This window comes from Euleptes europaea, chromosome 9 (genome assembly GCF_029931775.1).
Source record: "Euleptes europaea isolate rEulEur1 chromosome 9, rEulEur1.hap1, whole genome shotgun sequence".
In the NCBI taxonomy this organism is placed as follows: Eukaryota; Metazoa; Chordata; class Lepidosauria; order Squamata; family Sphaerodactylidae; genus Euleptes; species Euleptes europaea.
The window spans coordinates 53,835,721-53,854,173 of NC_079320.1; the positions used below are offsets into that span (position 1 = coordinate 53,835,721).

Here is an 18,453-nt window from a genome sequence, read left to right on the forward strand (position 1 = left end):
GAGCCAAAACCTATCACATTTTCATCCTGCACTTCCTCAAAGGATCTTAGGTGACATGCATGGGTCTCCTCTTTGTTCTTACAACTGTCCCATGTCATTTAATGGACTTTGTGGCTGAGTGGGTATTTGAACTCTGGTCTTTCCAGTCTTCTAATGTCTGGTAATTGGGTCAATAGTGGAGAAAAGATAGTCGGTACGTGGCCTGCCTGGGAATTTTAATAATGCACTGAGGTAATAGAAACCATTGCTTGTTCAGCATTGTGCAACATATCTTTCTGCTTCTTGGATTCCTCTTTTTAACAAGAAAGATGGCAAAACAGAGGGTAAAGTGAAGAGGTAGCTGTGACGATAGATTAACAGTGGAAAAAGTCAAATTGATTCTTAATGTGTCTCTTTACAAATTTATTTCATCTGTTCATCTTCTAAGGATTGGAGGAGAGAAGATATAATGAGCATTCATCTTTAAAAATTGATGGGATTCTTGTCTGATTAACAGATAACACTATTGTTAGGAGATGCTTAATTATGCATCAGTGTTTACCCCATTAAGCAGAAAAGCTAGATCATAGTGGAGTTGAGTACAGATAAACTGATCCCTTCTTCACAGCAAGTCCTAGGACTTCTTTGTTCTTTTACATTACAGTACTAAAAACGTGACATGAATTTAGTTCTGTAGATAACCAAACCAGTTATATCCTTTTTTTTTTCTTGCCATCAAGCCACAGCTGATGTATGGCAACCCCATAGACTTTTCAAGGCAAGAAATGTTCGGAGGTGGTTTGCCATTGCCTGCCTCCGCATCATGACCCTGGTATTCCTTGGAGGTCTTCCATCCAAATACTAGCAAGGGTCAGGGTTGAGAGTGTGTGACTGGCCCAAGGTCACCCTGCAAGCTTCCATAGCACAAGCGGGGATTTGAACCTGGGTTTCCCAGGTCTTAGTCCGACACCTTAACCGCTACACCACGCTGACTCTCATATCCTTAGATATTCATAATAACTCACTTCATACTCAAGCCAGTTTTTATATATGATTACAAAAGATTCCTTCCATTTGCTTACAATGGATTGCTTTCCTTTGTTGTAGTCACTGTAAGTTTTTCAAAGAAGTCCAGTCACTTCCAAAGAAGTCCTAGACACTGTAAGTTTTCCAAAGAAGGCCTGTCACTTTTATATTTCTAGACTTTTATAACTTTACTAGAGCCTGTGCTTCTATTATATCCATTGGTTTGCATGCTGAGTTAAAAGATTGGTCTAGACCTGAAATAAGATAGTGAAAAATCAGTTAACAAACTAGCAGCAATGAAGACCCAGACAGATCTCCCTAGACTGCCATTTTGACAAATGAGAAACTAATTAGAGCAGTCCTGAGATGATGCTGTATTTAAAACAATTCAATAAAGTGGAAAAGAGGTTTGCACTCCCAATTGTAGGACATACAGGAAAGGGAACATCAGAATATTTTTGTGCACAGCCGAAAATAATTAACCAAATACAATCTGAGTTGCATGAAACATAATTCAAGTACTTGAAATAATATAGATTCAAATTCATGGTTGGTCATAAACACTCAAAGAGTTTGATGTGTACAGGAGGTTGACACACCAAACCAAAGATCAGAAAATAGCTTGGTTTGTTCCAATAAAAATATTAAAGCATAGTCCATTATACTCCTGATGATATTGTTAGGAATATGATGAGGTTGGATTTGTCCCTATCTCCACCTCACCCATTAATGAATTATATTATCTGACTGTGTCTAAACAAAGGAGATGGAAATGCCTTGCAGGAGCCATCACCACTGCCACTGCATGAGCTGTGGATGTGGGGGTGATGCAAGTGGGGGAAGAGTAGGAGCCCCCACCCCAGCCACTCCTACTGTGTGAACCACAGAGGAGCAGGGGTGGAGTGGGAGACCCCACTACTCCCCCACTGCTGTGTGAACCGCAGTCACAAGTCAGGTGGGTAGGTGTCTAAGGGAATAGTGGGAGTCAGTGAGTGGGCAGACTGGTGAGCTGGGGAAAGATGGGATCCCCCATGAATTTCTTGGGTCTCCTACTCCTTACATTCTAAATTCAGTAACACACCTCATTTGACTATAGCACTATCAAAATAGAGAACATTAAGACACATAGCTGGAAAATTATCCAGTGCTAAAGAATCTTTCTTACAATATGATTTTAGAATGAGAAATTATAGTTCTCACTGTGGAATACTGTGCCCATATTTTTAACATCATCAGTCGATGTGCTCTGACATATATATAATGGGTATAGTAAATACGTCTTAATGGTATCTATGTAGCATGTGGATAGAATTGCTCCAAAATTTAGCCTGAAGGCAATTAGTCCTGCTCATCTAAAAGTTCTGCGGAAATTTCAGTGGAAATTAAAATAACTGTAGAGTTCTGAAACATCTCAGGGATGGCGCTCAGATTTGTATATGGCACTGGAAACAGAGAATCCCCCCTTCAAATGATACCATGCTTCTTTCCTATTGGTGTTGAATAGGGATAGATTGTAACTTGCATACTCTTGGCTTTTAAGGGTTAAATGAACGATGTGGAGAAAATTTTCCACAAAGCAAGGAATAGCTTGAGGTAGGTTTTAGGCAGAGAAGGAAATCAGAACTGTGTCAGAGAGGGTTTCAGGCAAAGCAAAGAAAATGTCAGCATAATGACAGGCTGCAAAATCTGAGTGACTTCTCCCAATGTCATAAATATGTAAAGCTAGGTTTAGTTGGCATGTTATTGTCAAGAACAATTTGAAAGAGTTACCATTATTTATATTATTCTGGTGCCATTTAGACATTGGTGTTAACAGTGATTAGTAATGAATGTATGACATTAATGAAGCATTTATTCCTATCACACACAAAAAAACCATGCCTCCTCTATATTCATAGGTTACACCACAGTTTAGTTACACTTATGGACAGATATATATTAGAACTGGAAGTCCTTGGAGACAAGTTGCTGTATAAACTACCTGCATCATGATTAGGTCAGTTTAAAAAATCTCATAACATCCAGAGTAATTTATGAGGCAGTTGGTGCTGTATACTTTTTCTCAAATAAAGGCACCTGTGGGGACGTCCTAGATCTTATTGGTTAACATATTCTTACTGTGTATTTTCCCTTGTTTTCATATACTTGCCCTGAGATAGAAAATAGCTGACCTACAGTCCCTGCAGCACTTTTTGGACACTGGGACCAAGTAGAAGTGTCAACATTTCAGCTCTCCTTAAAAACAATTGAGAAAAGGTGCATCCACATCACCGCCCTGGTCACATTTCATTTAGGCTTGTTCATGACAGTCTGAAATAATAGTCTTTTGTTCATGTTCACACATTTTCTCTTCCTAAAACTGAATATTCCGCTGCCGATTAAAAAGAAAAGGCAAAGGGTAGAGCCCAGCCGAAAGGAAGAACTTTTCAGCCCCACAGACTTTCACTGGGACAGTAAAAAAAAGAGAGAGAGAGAGAGAGAGGCGAACGTTGTCCCCTGTGCAAGCACAGGGTCATTACTGACCCACAGGGTGATGTCACATGCTGATGTTTATGGGGTGGTTTGCCATTGCCTTCCCCAGTCATCTACACTTCACCCGTAGCAGGCTGGGTACCCAACAACAACAACAAGAAGTTTATTTATGGTCAAAGACCAGCAACAAATTGATATAACTCTAGACATATATAAATAGTTAAATGGTACAGTTATAACACTTAGATAACTTTAATTAAAATTTAGGTTGCCTTCTTCTGTCTTATTAAATATGCTTGTGTGCAGAATTTTGCCACCTTAAGGGTGGTCTCGTTGGAGCAGTCAGCAAGGAGAAAGTCAGTATAAAAGGAGCTTGTTCTACCTGGGTATTTGGACAATATTGGTCTAATGAGCCTGGATCTAATTTCCTGATAGTAACAGCAATCTAATAAGACGTGTTCAGTGGTTTCAATCCCACCTGACTGGCAAGGACAGATTCGTTGATCATATGGGATACATGCATATCTTCCTTCAATAAGGGCGGATGGAAGTACGTTGAACCATGCTAACGTAAAGGCTCTTCTCAACTTTGGGGTTTCCAGAGAGTAAAGGTAATTCAAAGGCACAAAGTTTTTATTACAATCTTTTTTTGCTGGTAATAGGGGGGCCTGTGCTCGGTCACTTTGAAGTGCAATGTCCCATAGCCTTTGCTTAATTTGTAATTTAGCTCTTTGATAACCTAGTTGTAGTAATGCTTCGCTACTATATCCCAGATGGTACAATTGGGCCTCTATATCTCTTATCCACCTTGAAGGGTGGTTATCTATGAGTATTAGCGAGGTTAATCCAGATGGAGCTAGGTTTAGCTTGAGCCAGAGATTTATGGCTTGGAACCATATGTGTGTTTCTATAGGTGCCAGGCCTGCTTCTATCCTAAGCTGGGAATTTGAAATGCAGCTTGGTACTCCAAATAAGGATCTAAGTAATTTATATTGAATTACTTCAAATTTATGGAGATCTTTATAAAGACATACCTGTGAGCCGTAGGTTAATTGTGGGATCACTTTCCCTTTAAATACCTTCAATGCACTGGGTATATGTGCACCTCCTTTTGTGAAGAAAAATCTTAAAATTGCTGTGGCAGGCCTTTGGGCAGCCTCAGTTATGTGCATTGTCTGAGTCGACCAAGTGCCAGAAGACTGAAACACTACCCCTAGGTATTTGAATATTTTAACTTGTTCTATGTTATGGCCATCAATCTGCCATCTGTACTTGGAGTTTTTTTTAGAAAAAATAACAATTTTAGTTTTTGAGAGATTGATTGTGAGATGTTCCTCCTTGCAGTAAGCTGAGAGTGCTCGTAGTGCCCTTTTCAACCCTACTTTAGAGATAGAGAGGATAGCAGTATCATCTGCGTATAGTAATGTAGAGATTTGTCTTTTTGCCATATTAGGAGGGTGAAAATCGGGATCTGTTAATGACTGTACCATAGAGTAGAAATTAAACAGGAGAGGTGCGAGAATGCAGCCTTGTTTTATACCTCCCTTTACTGGAATTTTGTGCGTTAAATGACCTTGAAGATTGCACCTTACATTCAAGTTGTTGTTTTCATGTAGTGTGCGGATTAGTAAAAGTAACCTGCGATCAATTGTAGAGGCTTCAAGTTTCGCCCATAACCTATTGCGTGATATACTATCGAACACCATTTTATAATCTACAAAAGCTGCATAAAGGGCTCCTTGTGGTCTAGAAGTATATTTCTCTATCAGATGGCGGAAAATCAAGCATTGGTCCAAAGTGGAACGGCCGCTTCTAAAGCCTGCTTGTTCCTCTGCTAAGATGTGTTCCTTGTCAAGCCAATCCAATAACTTCCAGCGTAGGTGTCTGGCATATAGTTTACCCACCACAGTTAAAAGGCCTATTGGACAGTAGTTAGATGGATCGATTTTTTCCCCTTTTTATGTATCGGTATAATGTCAGCCGTATTCCAATCATTAGGGATTTATGCCGTTCGGTCTATGTAAGTAAAAAAGGAAGCAAGAAGTGGAGCCCACCATTCAATGTCTGCTTTAATCAGTTCTGGAGGGATCATGTCCTTTCCTGGGGCTTTCCCTGGTTTTAACAGGCCAATGAGCTTTTTAACCTCTGCAGAAGTAACTGGGGGCCAAAGAGGAGGGTTTCCTAAATCTGTAAGAAGAGAGGAGTTTTGGGTGGGCTCTGTATTGTAAATTGCAGAGAAGTGGGTTTCCCAGGTTTTTGCCGCTATCTCACAACATGATCTTGGAGCTTCTGTCTGAAGTCCCCCTGAGACAATCTTCCAAAAAAGTGAGGAGTCTTTAAGCTTAGCTGCTTGGATAAGATGTGTCCAGGTCTTTTTAAATGCCTTTCTTTTTCTTTTTGATTAATTTTTTATATTGTTGTTTTAAGGCAATTAGATCTGGAGGTGAGAAGCCAATGTTCTGAGATTTATAATATGCAAATTTGACTATTAAGCATTTTTTTGCTAGCCAGCATTCTTGGTCAAACCATGTTTGGGAGTGAGGTCTTATTCTTGTGAAGCCTGCAATCTGTTTATGATTAGAAATTAAATCTGACCAACCGCTCAAAATTAGGCAGTAAGATTCCAATGTTGTTTCAAAATGGGCAGCACTGATCATTTTGTCCCGGAGGTGGGAGATCTCTTCCGAGCCCATAAATTCCTTAGCAATTTTGTCTATGTTATTTGACCATTTGCATCTCTTATATCTAGGAGCGGGGTTTGAATTTTGATCCATTTCCTTATTTAAACATGTTATAAAGCATGCATTCTTCAATGATCACTTTCTTGGTAAATGATCACTTTCTTGACGGGTTCCAACTCTTAAATATTCTACATGGTTTATTAAATTGTGCGAGGCTAGAACGTAGTCAATCGTACTAACTTCCCGTCCTGACCAGAATGTAAATTCTCCGGGTATATCGCCTTTGACTGAACCATTCAAAATAAACAGATCTAATCTTCTGGATAGTTGTGCTAGGAGGAAGGCTGGGTACTCATTTTACTGACCTTGGAAGGATGGAAAACTGAGTCAACCTTGAGCCGGCTACCCGAAACCGACTTCCGTAGGGATTGAACTCAGGCTGTGAGCAGAGCTTTTGACTGCAGTACTGCAGTTTATCACTCTGCGCCATGGGGCTCATTTTAAGCAGACGGTTAACTCTTCTGTTGAAATAAATGGGACTACAATGCTTAACTTGACTGGATTATTCCCTGTATTCACACAAGTTCTCCTTCGCTGTTAGAAACTTTTTTCGCTATTGCATCCATACGTCCAGTTATCAAGGCACTTTGCTAATTTTGTCTATTACACAAGACAAAGCTATTTCATTATCCCAAAAGACAATTACTATTCTTTCCATGCATTTAAATAGAACTATAAATGACTACTATAGAGTATTGTGAATAAGAGACGAACTAACGTTCGTTCGTTCAAGTATTTTGAATATATTTCCCATTCCTGTGTAAGCTTCCTTTGGACAGATATTTATGTTGTTGTCAGCAAACCTGTGTTTCTCAAATAAATGTCTGATGGTTAATGTGGATGCAAGGATGAAAGAGGGCTTTGCTGAGAAGAATCAATAGGCAAAAGAAGAGAAGCATAATCCTCCCTGAGCCTACAGAGTCTCCTCTGCAAATGCCTCCAGGCCATGTTCACCAACAAACAGGTTTCTCTGGTCTGGAACTGGGTGGGGGCAGGGGCATAAAGAGACTGTAAATCTCTAGTAACAAAAGGCTGTGGGGCACATGAAGAGTTAAGCACTCCTATACAGAGTTTATCTCCTGAACATGCCCTCAAATTAGCATTATGAGCAAACATAGATTGGGAGCTCCATGTCTGTTTCGTAACATGTAGTTCTATCCTACGATGTAGACACATAAAAAAATATATTGCTTTACAACATTACTCTAAAGCCTTCCAATCTGGGTATAATAGGGTTTCCTTCAGCTACATTAGGGCCTGCTCTGGCTTAACTTTTACGAGGAAGACTCCTCAGAAAGAGAGGAGTCCTCCACAGTCCCCACTACACAGGATGCTCCAAGCACTGACACCTTCAGAGGAAGGCCTCATGGGGCGGCCTCATGTCCATTCCACAATCCAAGGCTTCAGTTAGAATTCCATCTGACAAAGTAAATCAGGAAACCCTAGAGTGGACCTTCCTGCTTCCAGAATCAGTATGGTCTCCCTCAGAACCCCAAGAGGAAAAAAAAGTAGTGCGCCCAAGCAGAAGCCTTGACCAGATGGAGAAGTGCATACTTGACAGCTTGAGTAGGGTTGCCAACCTCCAGGTACTAGCTGGAGATCTCCTGCTATTACAACTGATCTCCAGCCGATAGAAATCGGTTCACCTGGAGGAAATGGCTGCTTTGGCAATTGGATTCTATGGCATTGAATTTCCTCCCCTCCCCAAACCCCGCCCTCCTCAGACTCTGCCCAAAAACTTCCTGCCAGTGGTGGAGAGGGACCTGGCAACCCTAAGCTTGAGATATAAGGCAAGCCAGTTCGATTCATGAGGAGAACTCGACGTTGTACTTTTTTGGCAGATTAGGGCTCCTATACAGGCAACATTAAGGGTGCAGCTATTAGCTCCCTCTATAAATCCTCAGTTGAGACCAAACCTCTTCTAGTTCGAACTGTTAAACTGTTTGAGCACCAGCTTGGGCAGTTCCCTGCTGAGAGAGTCTTGAGCTATTTGGGCCTGTCTCCTAGTGGATCTCTGTGTGCTTGAATCTTTGGACAGCACCAGCTTTGCTCTGTGTAGGTGGACTACTCAAAAGGGGTTGACAGGAACCCTAGATTCCTAACTCACTAGCCCTGTTCACAAGTCACAGGGAACACACGTTCAATCCATGTACTGATTTTTCTTTATACATACATTGAGTAATCCGTGTCTTATACTCAACATAAGTACAGCTCAACATGTGATTTAAACCCTATGTTTATCCAGGGACTCATCTCCGGTTTCATTTGTAAAAACAACAGGCATTGGCTGTTCCTTGCAAACAGGTGTATGGATATACATGCAGCGTGTACATGAGTTCACTTTAACATGTGAACAGGGCAACTGTAGGTGCTAATGTCTTGACATCCCACCCTTTTCAGAAGTTAATTACTGCAGCTATACAACTGTAACTTCCTAATACATGTATACTTCTCATTTCCTTAGGTATCTGGAGTTACCCTCCACCTAACAACAGCAGGCAGTGTCTCATGCCTATGTTGATCGAACTACTTGCTCTTTGGATTGGATCTTGTTCTGAACCGGCATCTCTTTGTAACATCCCACACCATTTCAGGTGTTGGGTAAATAAATCTGTGTGATGGGTTTAAACAACTGTGCATTTACACTGTTGTGATGAACAGAGCTCTGACTCACAAAAGCTTCCACTAGAATAAATTTTGTTCAAAAATCAAAATCAAAAACCTTTAATGGCATAAAAAAGAGCATGTTAAGATACCGTATATACCCATGTATAAGCCGACCCGCGTATAAGCCGAGGTGCCTAATTTCTCCCCAAAAATGGGGGAAAATTAGGCACCCGCGTATAAGCCGAGGGTCGGCTTATAACCCCTCCCCCCCCGCAGGCTTACCTGACAGGGCTCTCCAGCGGCGAGGGTCCGGCGGCGGCGCGGCCCGGGGGGGCCTGGGCAGCCTTCCTGCGGCTGCAGGAGGCTGCCCCAGGCCGCTCCCGGCGGGAGGAAGTGGCGGCGAGGCCCAGGGGGACCCGGAGCAGCCATCCTGCGGCTGCAGGAGGCTGCCCAAGGCCCCTCCCGCCCGAAAAAAATGGCGGCGGGGGCGGGAAGGGCCGGGGCAGCCTTCCTGCAGCTGCAGGAGGCTGCCCAAGGCCCCTCCCGCCCGGGAAAAATGGCGGCGGGGGCGGAGGGGCCTTGGGCAGCCACCCTGCAGCTGCAGGAGGCTGCCCAAGGCCCCTCCCGCCCGAAAAAATGGCGTCGGGGGCAGGGGGGCCTTGGGCAGCCTCCTGCAGCCGCAGGATGGCTGCCCAAGGCCCCTCCCGCCCGGGAAAAATGGCGGCGGGGGCGGGAAGGGCCGGGACAGCCTTCCTGCGGCTGCAGGAGGCTGCCCAAGGCCCCTCCCGCCCAGAAAAAATGGCGGGGGGGGGGCGGGAATGGCCAGGGCAGCCATCCTGCGGCTGCAGGAGGCTGCCCAAGGCCCCTCCCGCCCAGGAAAAATGGCGGCGGGGGCCGGGGGGCCGGGGCAGCCTTCCTGCGGCTGCAGGAGGCTGCCCCAGGCCGCTCCCGGCGGCAGGAAGCGGCACGGGCTCGGCGGCGGCGGCGGTAAGTTTCCCCCCTCCCTCCTCCCTCCTCCCTCCTCCCTCCTCCCTCCTCCCTCCCTCCCCCCATATTGACCCGCGTATAAGCCGAGGCCGGCTTTTTCAGCCCATTTTTGGGGCTGAAAACTCGGCTTATACGCGAGTATATACAGTAGTACAATACTTATCAAGTTCAATATAATTCAATAGTAGAGTTCCACTATAAGCACCAAAGAACACAAGCAATTGGCATAACTATTACTTGTCAATACTAAAATCAATAGCTAAAATTTTTGCCAAATCTTCGGCAACTGCTTCTGTAGAGTTGGGGGACTTATCCGCTAGTAAAAGTTGGGTAGTCCTATTCACTGGGCCAGGGAGATTCATGATGATTGGATCTATAAAATGATTTCTTAAACTGGAGAAAAAAGGGCAAAGCAGTAAGATGTGAGTTATGGAATCGGATTTGAAGTGGCAGAATTTACATAGACTGTGTCTGAACGGGATATTATGGAATCTCCTGGAGAGAACTGCTGAGGGAAAGATGTTAAATCTGGCAAGCATAAAAGCCTGTTGATGGAGGGGGTTAGTGATGTTTTGTATGTAGGGGGCACCTCCGGGCATATAGGTCCTCAGTCCGTGAAAACAGGGAGAACATGTCATAGTGGGACTTGCATTTATGGTCTGTTTTTCAATGTCCCTAATTCTTTGTCAGATGGTGAAGAAAATTTGAGACTCACGACAATTATTTAGCGAGTCTAAACTAATTCCTAAGGAATTAATTTTCTGCCGAATGAATTGGTACCATGAGGAGACGTAGGAATCCCTTAGCATGCCATGCAGTAATGTGGAAGGATCAAAACGGAAGTTAATACGAAGCCACAGCTTAACGGTGGAGATCCAGGCTCTTGTAGACAGAAGATGGAGGCCAAGCTCTTTACAAATTTTGTTACTCTTTAAGGTGCCTCTGGATTCCTGTTGTGTTTTACCTGTAACCCAGGGACCCTCATGGATCTGTATCCAGCTGGCCAGGTAAAAAACAGAACACACAGCATGGGTGCTTATCACTTCTTGCACACTTAAAGATGTGCTGAAAAGGACCCAGCTAAGGCCTTGTCTCCCTGCTGGTTAACTTTGGGGTACAGTGATGTTGCCTAGCCCAAAGAAATTCCCTTCCACAGTTTTCCTTGAGCCAGTCAGCAATGAGAGCTTGGGTTGGGGAAACTTCCTTTATAGAGGCCACAGGGTACTCACCAGGGAGTAGTTTTTTTGGGGGGAGGGGAAGGTCTGTCATATCAGCCTTGGCCAAAGAAACCTTCTTTTTCTTAAAGGGACGGTGGCAAAACTAACTCCTTTTGTGCGGCTCAGGTGGGGAGTCAGTGTGGTTCCTATGATTAAAGCAATGGGAAATAACAAAGCATTCCTCAAACTCGGTTAGGGTGCTTCTTACATTGAGTACCACCATAGCATCAACACACAAAGCTGAACAGGAGTGCTGTTATGCTACAACAAAGAGTCACTTCCTAATGCAGGAATTATTGGTTGATTGTTGTGCCCATAGTAGAAAAAGAAGCAGGCATGTGCTGAGTTTGAGCAGAAAAAGAGCCAGCAATAAAAGTGTCCTCCCCCACCATTTTTCTTCTCCCAATTGCAGCTTCATGGAACTTTCCATTTTTATATAAAAATTAATACATAAATTAATATCCCAACCCTTGATCTGTATATAACATCTAGTTTGGCCCCTTTACTAATTGTGTATCTAACCGGGGAACAATTCTAATGAAGAAGACTATTTTTGGGAAATGTTACAGTAGAAAGTATCCTGATGTATATTCTTCCACAGAGAAAGAAATACATCACAATTGACTCACAGATTCTTATCTCTGTCGAAACTCCAGAGAATGTTCACTTAGATGGGGATTTTGCACTCTAAACCATTTTTTTGCAGAGTGCTTTTAGACTCGGCAGCAATTCGATTCAGTTGAGAAGCAGATACTTTCTCAGCATTTCTCTTTTCTTTGGGGAGTGATTTAACCTGCCTTTGTGCCGGAAGCCTACAGCTTATAATGCTTCCGAATCCTTCACAACAGGCAGAATGATAAAGATATATATTTCATTTCTTAATTACTGAACTTCTGTTACAGTCAAAAAGTAATCCTAAAGATAAAATGAGTAAGAGGCTTTGTTACCCACCGATCTGGATGTAGCCCATTCGCCTACTGGGTGCTTGAAAATGCCTCCTTCTCTCTCTCCCCCCCGCCCCAGTTTTACAGTCCAGGCATGCAACAACAACAAAAAGTTCTAGCAAGCTCCAGGTAACGGGCATTCAGTTTGATGTGTCACAATTTTGATAAGTCTAGTGAAAACAGATGCAGTGTTTAAAATGGTGTATTTGAATGGATCAACTTTTGTAAAAAAGAGAAGTCTAACAGAGGAGTCATAAACAGAGTTACTCTGTCAATGGGTGCAGGCCTCTGTGAGATCCATTGACCTCAATAACTCAGATGGGTAGGATTACCCTGAAACTTGGCATCTAACCTTCCAAGACAGAAATGAAAAGCATAAGGTGCAAAGATCCTCACTATAAATAGCAAATAGAAGGATTTATGCAGGTGATCACTAAAATGTCTTCTGTATGTGGATTCTAGGAGGGAAGGCAGCATGGTATAGCCTGATATCGTCAAATCTCAGAAGCTAAACAGGGTTGGTACTTGGAAGGGAGGCCACTGAGGAAGACTTTGCAGAGGAAGACAGTGACAAGCCACCTCTGCTTCTCACTTGCCTTGAAAGCCCCTTGCTGGGGTCACCATAAATTGGCTGCGACATGACGGCACTTTATACACACATATGGATTCTAGGAGTGCCATTGGTATGTGATTAATAATACTGTACAAGTTACGTTGATGGCAGATACTGGAACTCTATCCAAGGTTCCAGATTCAAGGTCTGAAAGAAGAAAGGAGATATACTAATATTCAATCTTCCTGAGATTTTTTGGAGGATAAGTGTAATAAATATATATCTAAGGTTATTACAGAAGGGGCAGTGCAGAAGCATATATCCAGCTGTTTTAGTTTTCCCAGTAGGGCAAGGGCACAAGTGCTCCTGAAGTGGCTCACCACAGTGTCTCCCTTCTAATAAAGCAGACAGAAGAACATGTAAACAGGCCAGAATGGCATTTAATGCAGGGACATTTCCCCATGGTCACCCCGGATGACTGCTTTGGGGCTTCCTTTTGATTATGCATGCCTTTTCCACCCATCAGAGGTCGCCTCGCTCTCCCCCACACATTTTGCCCGTGTTTTCTGGATGCTGTTTTAGCCAGGATCTGGAAAATGAGGGCACAATGTGTGAGGAGAGTGAGCCGACATCTGACTGTTGGAAAAGGCATGCATAATCAAAAGGAAGACCCGAAGCGGTTGGTGGGGGTGACTGCGGGGAAAAGTCCCTGCATAAAAGGCCAATGAAAGCTATCCTGTATTTGGGAATCACTTCAGCCTTATTGCCTTCCAGGCTGCATAACCGTATCTGAATGTATGGCTTCATTGTTCTACAGTATTTGTATTTCATAAAGGAATCATTTCTTCAGTTTGGATGATAGTTACAAGGTCACAATCCGAAGAAGAGATATCGAAACGGGACATTAGCAGGCATACTGTCCATTATAATTGTACTGCAAAACATGATTTACAATTACTTTGAAACTTTGTAACAACTATATTGTACGTTTTAGAAGTAGCTACTATTTGTTATATAAACACCTTGCATCCTCTGGTGCTGTGAACCTTTTTTTCTTCTTCATTCAGAGGTTTCTCCCCTCCACTCCCCCCCCCTTACTAAATAGTTTGACAACACCAGTTTCTTGTTCCTGAAGTGATGGTATTTTGCAGCAGAACTTAAATGTTGCAGTTTGATGTCCCCAATCCTTTGCTTAATTTCAGATTTAGCTCTGGAATAACCCAAGGATATTAAGCTGCTAGAGACTATCCAACAGAGGTTAATTTCTCTTAAAGGGACCATTGTGAACATTTAACTGAAAGGTGTTTGCTACCGTAGAATTACAGGTGCAAGACCCACAGGAGAGAAAACAAGATTTAGTAATTGATCCTGTGTATCCATGCACGAGCTTCCAGAGAACCTGAACCCATTTCTAGATGCAAAACTGCATTAGGAATAAGGTGGGGTACCACAAGTATGGCTGTCAGAAATTTAGTATGAATGATTTCAAGAGATCTATAGTTGGCATATGTACATAACTGGGACCCATATAGCAACTGTGTAATAATAACCTTGGCCACAAAGACATGGATAGCAAAGGGACAACTTATTGGCCTCCTCTGGTACATAATTATTTTTCTGAGTAGAGACACTTCTCTGGGCATTCCCAACTGCAATCTTAATTTGAGTGTGCCAAGACCCAGAAGAATGAAAAACTACACCTAAGTATTTAAAACACATCATCTTCTGAATAGTACTCTCATTAATAATCCAGTTATGCTTAGATCTCCTTCTGGTAAACACAATGCTTTTGGACTTGCTATGGTTAAAGAGAACTCACAACAGCTCCTTGACCACTTCAAAGAACAGATTTACACACCAACAAATCAACTGCTTGAAATGGGAGTAGGTTGTGTCACTCAAAAAGTAAGGTTCAAGTTTGCCATACTCCCCTCTGCTCCAGTCTGGTATGTGTTGGAGTTGTCTGGGAGCTGTCCGTCCTCTTACTTTGAGCAAGAAAGTGAGCAGCCTTGATTTCAGTGCATTTTGGGTGGCTGAGTAAAGCATTTGAGTATTCTGTTTGGGCGCACATAATTACTGGGAATAGGGACACAACTACCTCTTTGCTATTCCTGCTGTAGACTCCTGCTGGCTTTAAATTAAGATAAAGAGGGTTACACAAAAAATTACAATGGAGAATTTGTGTACAGGCTATCAGTAGAGGGGGCATAATGCTGCCCTCTATCATTGCTTCTTGTAGCACTGACAACCTATAAAGCTCTTTCTCTTGCATAACTCTTTCTTTGTCAGTTTCTGTGCCAACTTATACACTGGCAGATGCCTGGCATGTATCAGCCTTATGATTTATTGCCTCGTTTAATAAACAATGTGAAGAAAAGAATGAGATATTTCCTTTTTAAATTACAAATTAGGCACCTTCTTTCCATTTTTACTGAAAAGAGCTCTGGCTTCTGCATTTGAGCTGTGCCATTTATTGCTGAAGACAAAAAAAAAAGAACCCTACATATGGACTGGTTCCCCACACACACACACACACACACACACTCCTTTTCTCCAGCCTATCCCAGGCAGGAAAGTTTATGCAATATCCCAGCATATAAATGAAACCATCCTCACTGGATATGATATTGTCGTGGCAAGCTTTCCTGAATGGATTCTGCTGATAATAAATAGCCTAGATATGTTGTCTTCCAAACATTTAATGGTCATTTCATTTCAGTTGGGTTTCTATATGGCAATATAACTTCTGTAGAAAATGTGTCCAGACAGCACATCCCCCCCACCCCAGTATTGGAGGATGCTGGTTTATTTCAACTCTCAATTTTGCCACCTTGGAGTGTATTATCCTGTGGTGAATGGCAGGTGGGGTATTATCATGTGAGCTGCTTTCAGGATATATTTACACTATGGGTAAACTAGTTTAACAATCAGTCATTCCCGATCCCTCAGGATCAGGAATCCTGGCAGTTCTAAAAATATATATGCGTGTTTTGTGTGTGGAGGTTGCTTTGGCATCTGTCACAAAGAATTCTCAGCATCACACCAAACCATTATTCCCAGGATCATTTGGGAAAATCCATAATAGTTAATTCTAATGACATAAAACCAATAAAAGTTGCCATGTAGTTATGCTTTCACTACTACATTTAAGCAACTATTCATGAACATTCTTAACAGTGGAGAAATTGCAGAAGGTTATTCAGTTGAGTATTCTAGCCAATATTGATTTAGTTTAATTAATTAAAGAAAGCCAGCATGGTGCAGTGGTTAAGAGGGGGTAGACTCTAATCTGGAGAACTGGGTGGGATTCCCCACCCCTCCACATGAAGCCTGCTGGGTGACTTTGGTCTAGTCACAGTTCTCTCAGCCTCACCTACCTCACAAGATGCCTATTGTGAGGAGGGGAAGCGAAGGTGATTGTAAGCCTCTTTGAGACTCCTTACAGTAGAGAAAAGCAGGTATAAAAAAACAAGTCTTCTTCTTCTTTATTTGTAGCCCAGCCTGACAGCTTATAGCAATTTCATTGAAGTCATCATGGCTATCACTGTGCCAAGATGTACAGTTTTACAACTAGATTACCAAAGATGGCCATACAAAAAGCATTTTAGAAAAGAGAAAGAGTCCAGTAGCACCTTAAAGACTAACAAAAATATTTTCTGGCAGGGTATGAGCTTTCGTGATCCACAGCTCACTTCTTCAGATCATCTGAAGAAGTGAGCTGTGGCTCACGAAAGCTCATACCCTGCCAGAAAATATTTTTGTTAGTCTTTAAGGTGCTACTGGACTCTTTTGCTCTTTTCTACTACTGCAGACAGACTAACACGGCTACCCACTGTGAAAAAGCATTTTAGTCTGTCATATATGATGCCCCTTGAGTAAAGCTTGGCCTGTCATCTGTGTTCCTTGCAGATTGCCTTCCTCGCCATTCCTGTACCCTGAACCAGGGCATGTAGAGGGTAGTTCTCTGTGGTTGTTCATCAGTGACAAAATTCCTTTCTACCCAAGGCGTCCTAAGACTCAGATCTGAGCACCTTCTGGTAGGAATGTAAAACCAGAGAACCAGCATGGTGTAGTGGTTAAGAGTGGTGGTTTGGAGCTGTGGACTCTGATCTGGAGAACCAGGGTTGATTTCCCACTCCACCGCATGAGTGGCAGACGCTAATCTGGTGAACTGGATGTGTTTCCCCGCTTCTCCACATGAAGCCAGCTGGGTGAACTTGCACTAGTCGCAGCTCTTAGAGCTCTCTCAGCCCCACCTACCTCACAGGGTGTCTGTTGTGGGGAGGGGAAGGGAAGGTGATTGTAAGCTAGTTTGATTCTTCCTTAAGTTGTAGAGAAAGTTGACATATAAAAACCAACTCCTCCTCCTCCTCCCCCTCCTCCCCCTCTTCTTCTTCTTCTTCTTTTTCTTCTTCTTCTTCTTCTTGCAAGCTTTTGGTGACTAGGACTACCTTAGGGTTTATTTTAGAAATATGCAGGGACAGAATGAATCTAGTAGGTTGAGGACCTTAATCAAAGGCAATGTTTTTCCTTATTTCAATATACTCAGTAAAGTTGTGGAAACAGCAGGACTACAGGCAAATATACAAAATCACAAAAATCACAACAATCACAAAATCACACAAGGTTGGAAGAGACCACAAGGGCCATCCAGTCCAACTTCCTGTTGTGTCGGATTTAAAAAAAAAATACACACACACACCCCAGACGCTGCCTCTTGTTGCAGACTCAAGGGATGGAACAAGACAAAATCTGGCTTACTTGTATTAGCAAAGTTGTAGCAACTGCATTTGCCTCTTGTTGCAGACTCAAGGGATGGAACAAGACAAAATCTGGCTTACTTGTATTAGCAAAGTTGTTGCAACTGTTCATTTGCTGCAAGCTGGTGGCCAGTTGCTGATGTTGCTCTAAAGTTGATTCCCCCATGCCCCTTCTTGTCAAAGCCCTTCAGTTATGCTGACTTCACACTTCTTTTGTAAAAAAAAAAAAAAAATTGTTTTCCATGCATCTTTTGGATAATTAATGGGAGAAGAAATCCCACTTGGAAAGGGCATCATTTACAAAACCATATGCCAGAATGTTCATCTGGCCTTGGGCAGCAGGAACCAGAGGGTTCCTGCATTCATTTTGGCTGTGATTATATGGTAGGTGGAAGTTTGCCACCAGTGAATGTGCCGTGAAAAGGTCTAAAATGTCAGTCGCTTGCTCTGTGTGTTTAAACAAAGAACATTTGCAATTTATGAAGCGTCTCAGGACAGGCTTGCAAATAATGAGGAGCACTAAACGAACGAAACTGGAAAAGGCTGCTGAATGCAATAGTGGCATATAGATGATGCACCGTGTCTTATGTTCGTGGGTCAGCATTTCAAAGCTTGTGTTTCCGTGTTCCCCTTATTTTTACAGAACATTTGAAAGAGCGGCTGGAGGAATATATGGCTCGGTTTGTTAAAGTGAGAATTGTGCGCACCAAGAAACGAGAAGGGCTCATTCGCACCAGACTCCTTGGAGCCTCCATAGCTAAAGGAGAAGTCTTGACCTTCCTGGACTCTCATTGTGAAGTCAATGTGAACTGGCTGCCTCCCTTACTTAGTAAGTGACATTACAACTTGCACTATACTGTAACAACATCTGTTGTATTAGAGGATGTGATCCGCTTTCAAGAACCAATGAAACGTGCTAAGTCAAAATGGGGGCCCACAGAGACCCAGCAACAGCATTATGTCTTTGCTAGTTCACTAGTTCATTTGGATTTGTAGCTTGAAAGTAAAGCTTCCTAGATTATAATATAATCATAGTTACCAGGAAGTACATCAGTAGGATTAAATGTGTTTAGGATTCAGTACTGAGAGTTTGAGTGACCCATGGGTGGCTCCCGAACTTTAATTTAGGAAGCATTAATCTAAAACTTTGCTTCTGTTCCGAGATAG

General features: G+C 42.7%; 1 protein-coding gene across 2 annotated transcripts in view; it reads left to right on the top strand.

Annotated features, from left to right (window-relative positions):
- The window catches only part of GALNTL6 (polypeptide N-acetylgalactosaminyltransferase like 6), a 620,684-nt gene that overhangs the window by 494,503 nt on the left and 107,728 nt on the right, over positions 1-18,453 (top strand). For both annotated transcript variants that reach the window (XM_056855291.1, XM_056855292.1), the window contains exon 5: positions 17,930-18,115. In XM_056855291.1, the coding sequence (XP_056711269.1) occupies positions 17,930-18,115 (186 nt within the window). The remainder of the gene's footprint in view (positions 1-17,929; positions 18,116-18,453) is intronic.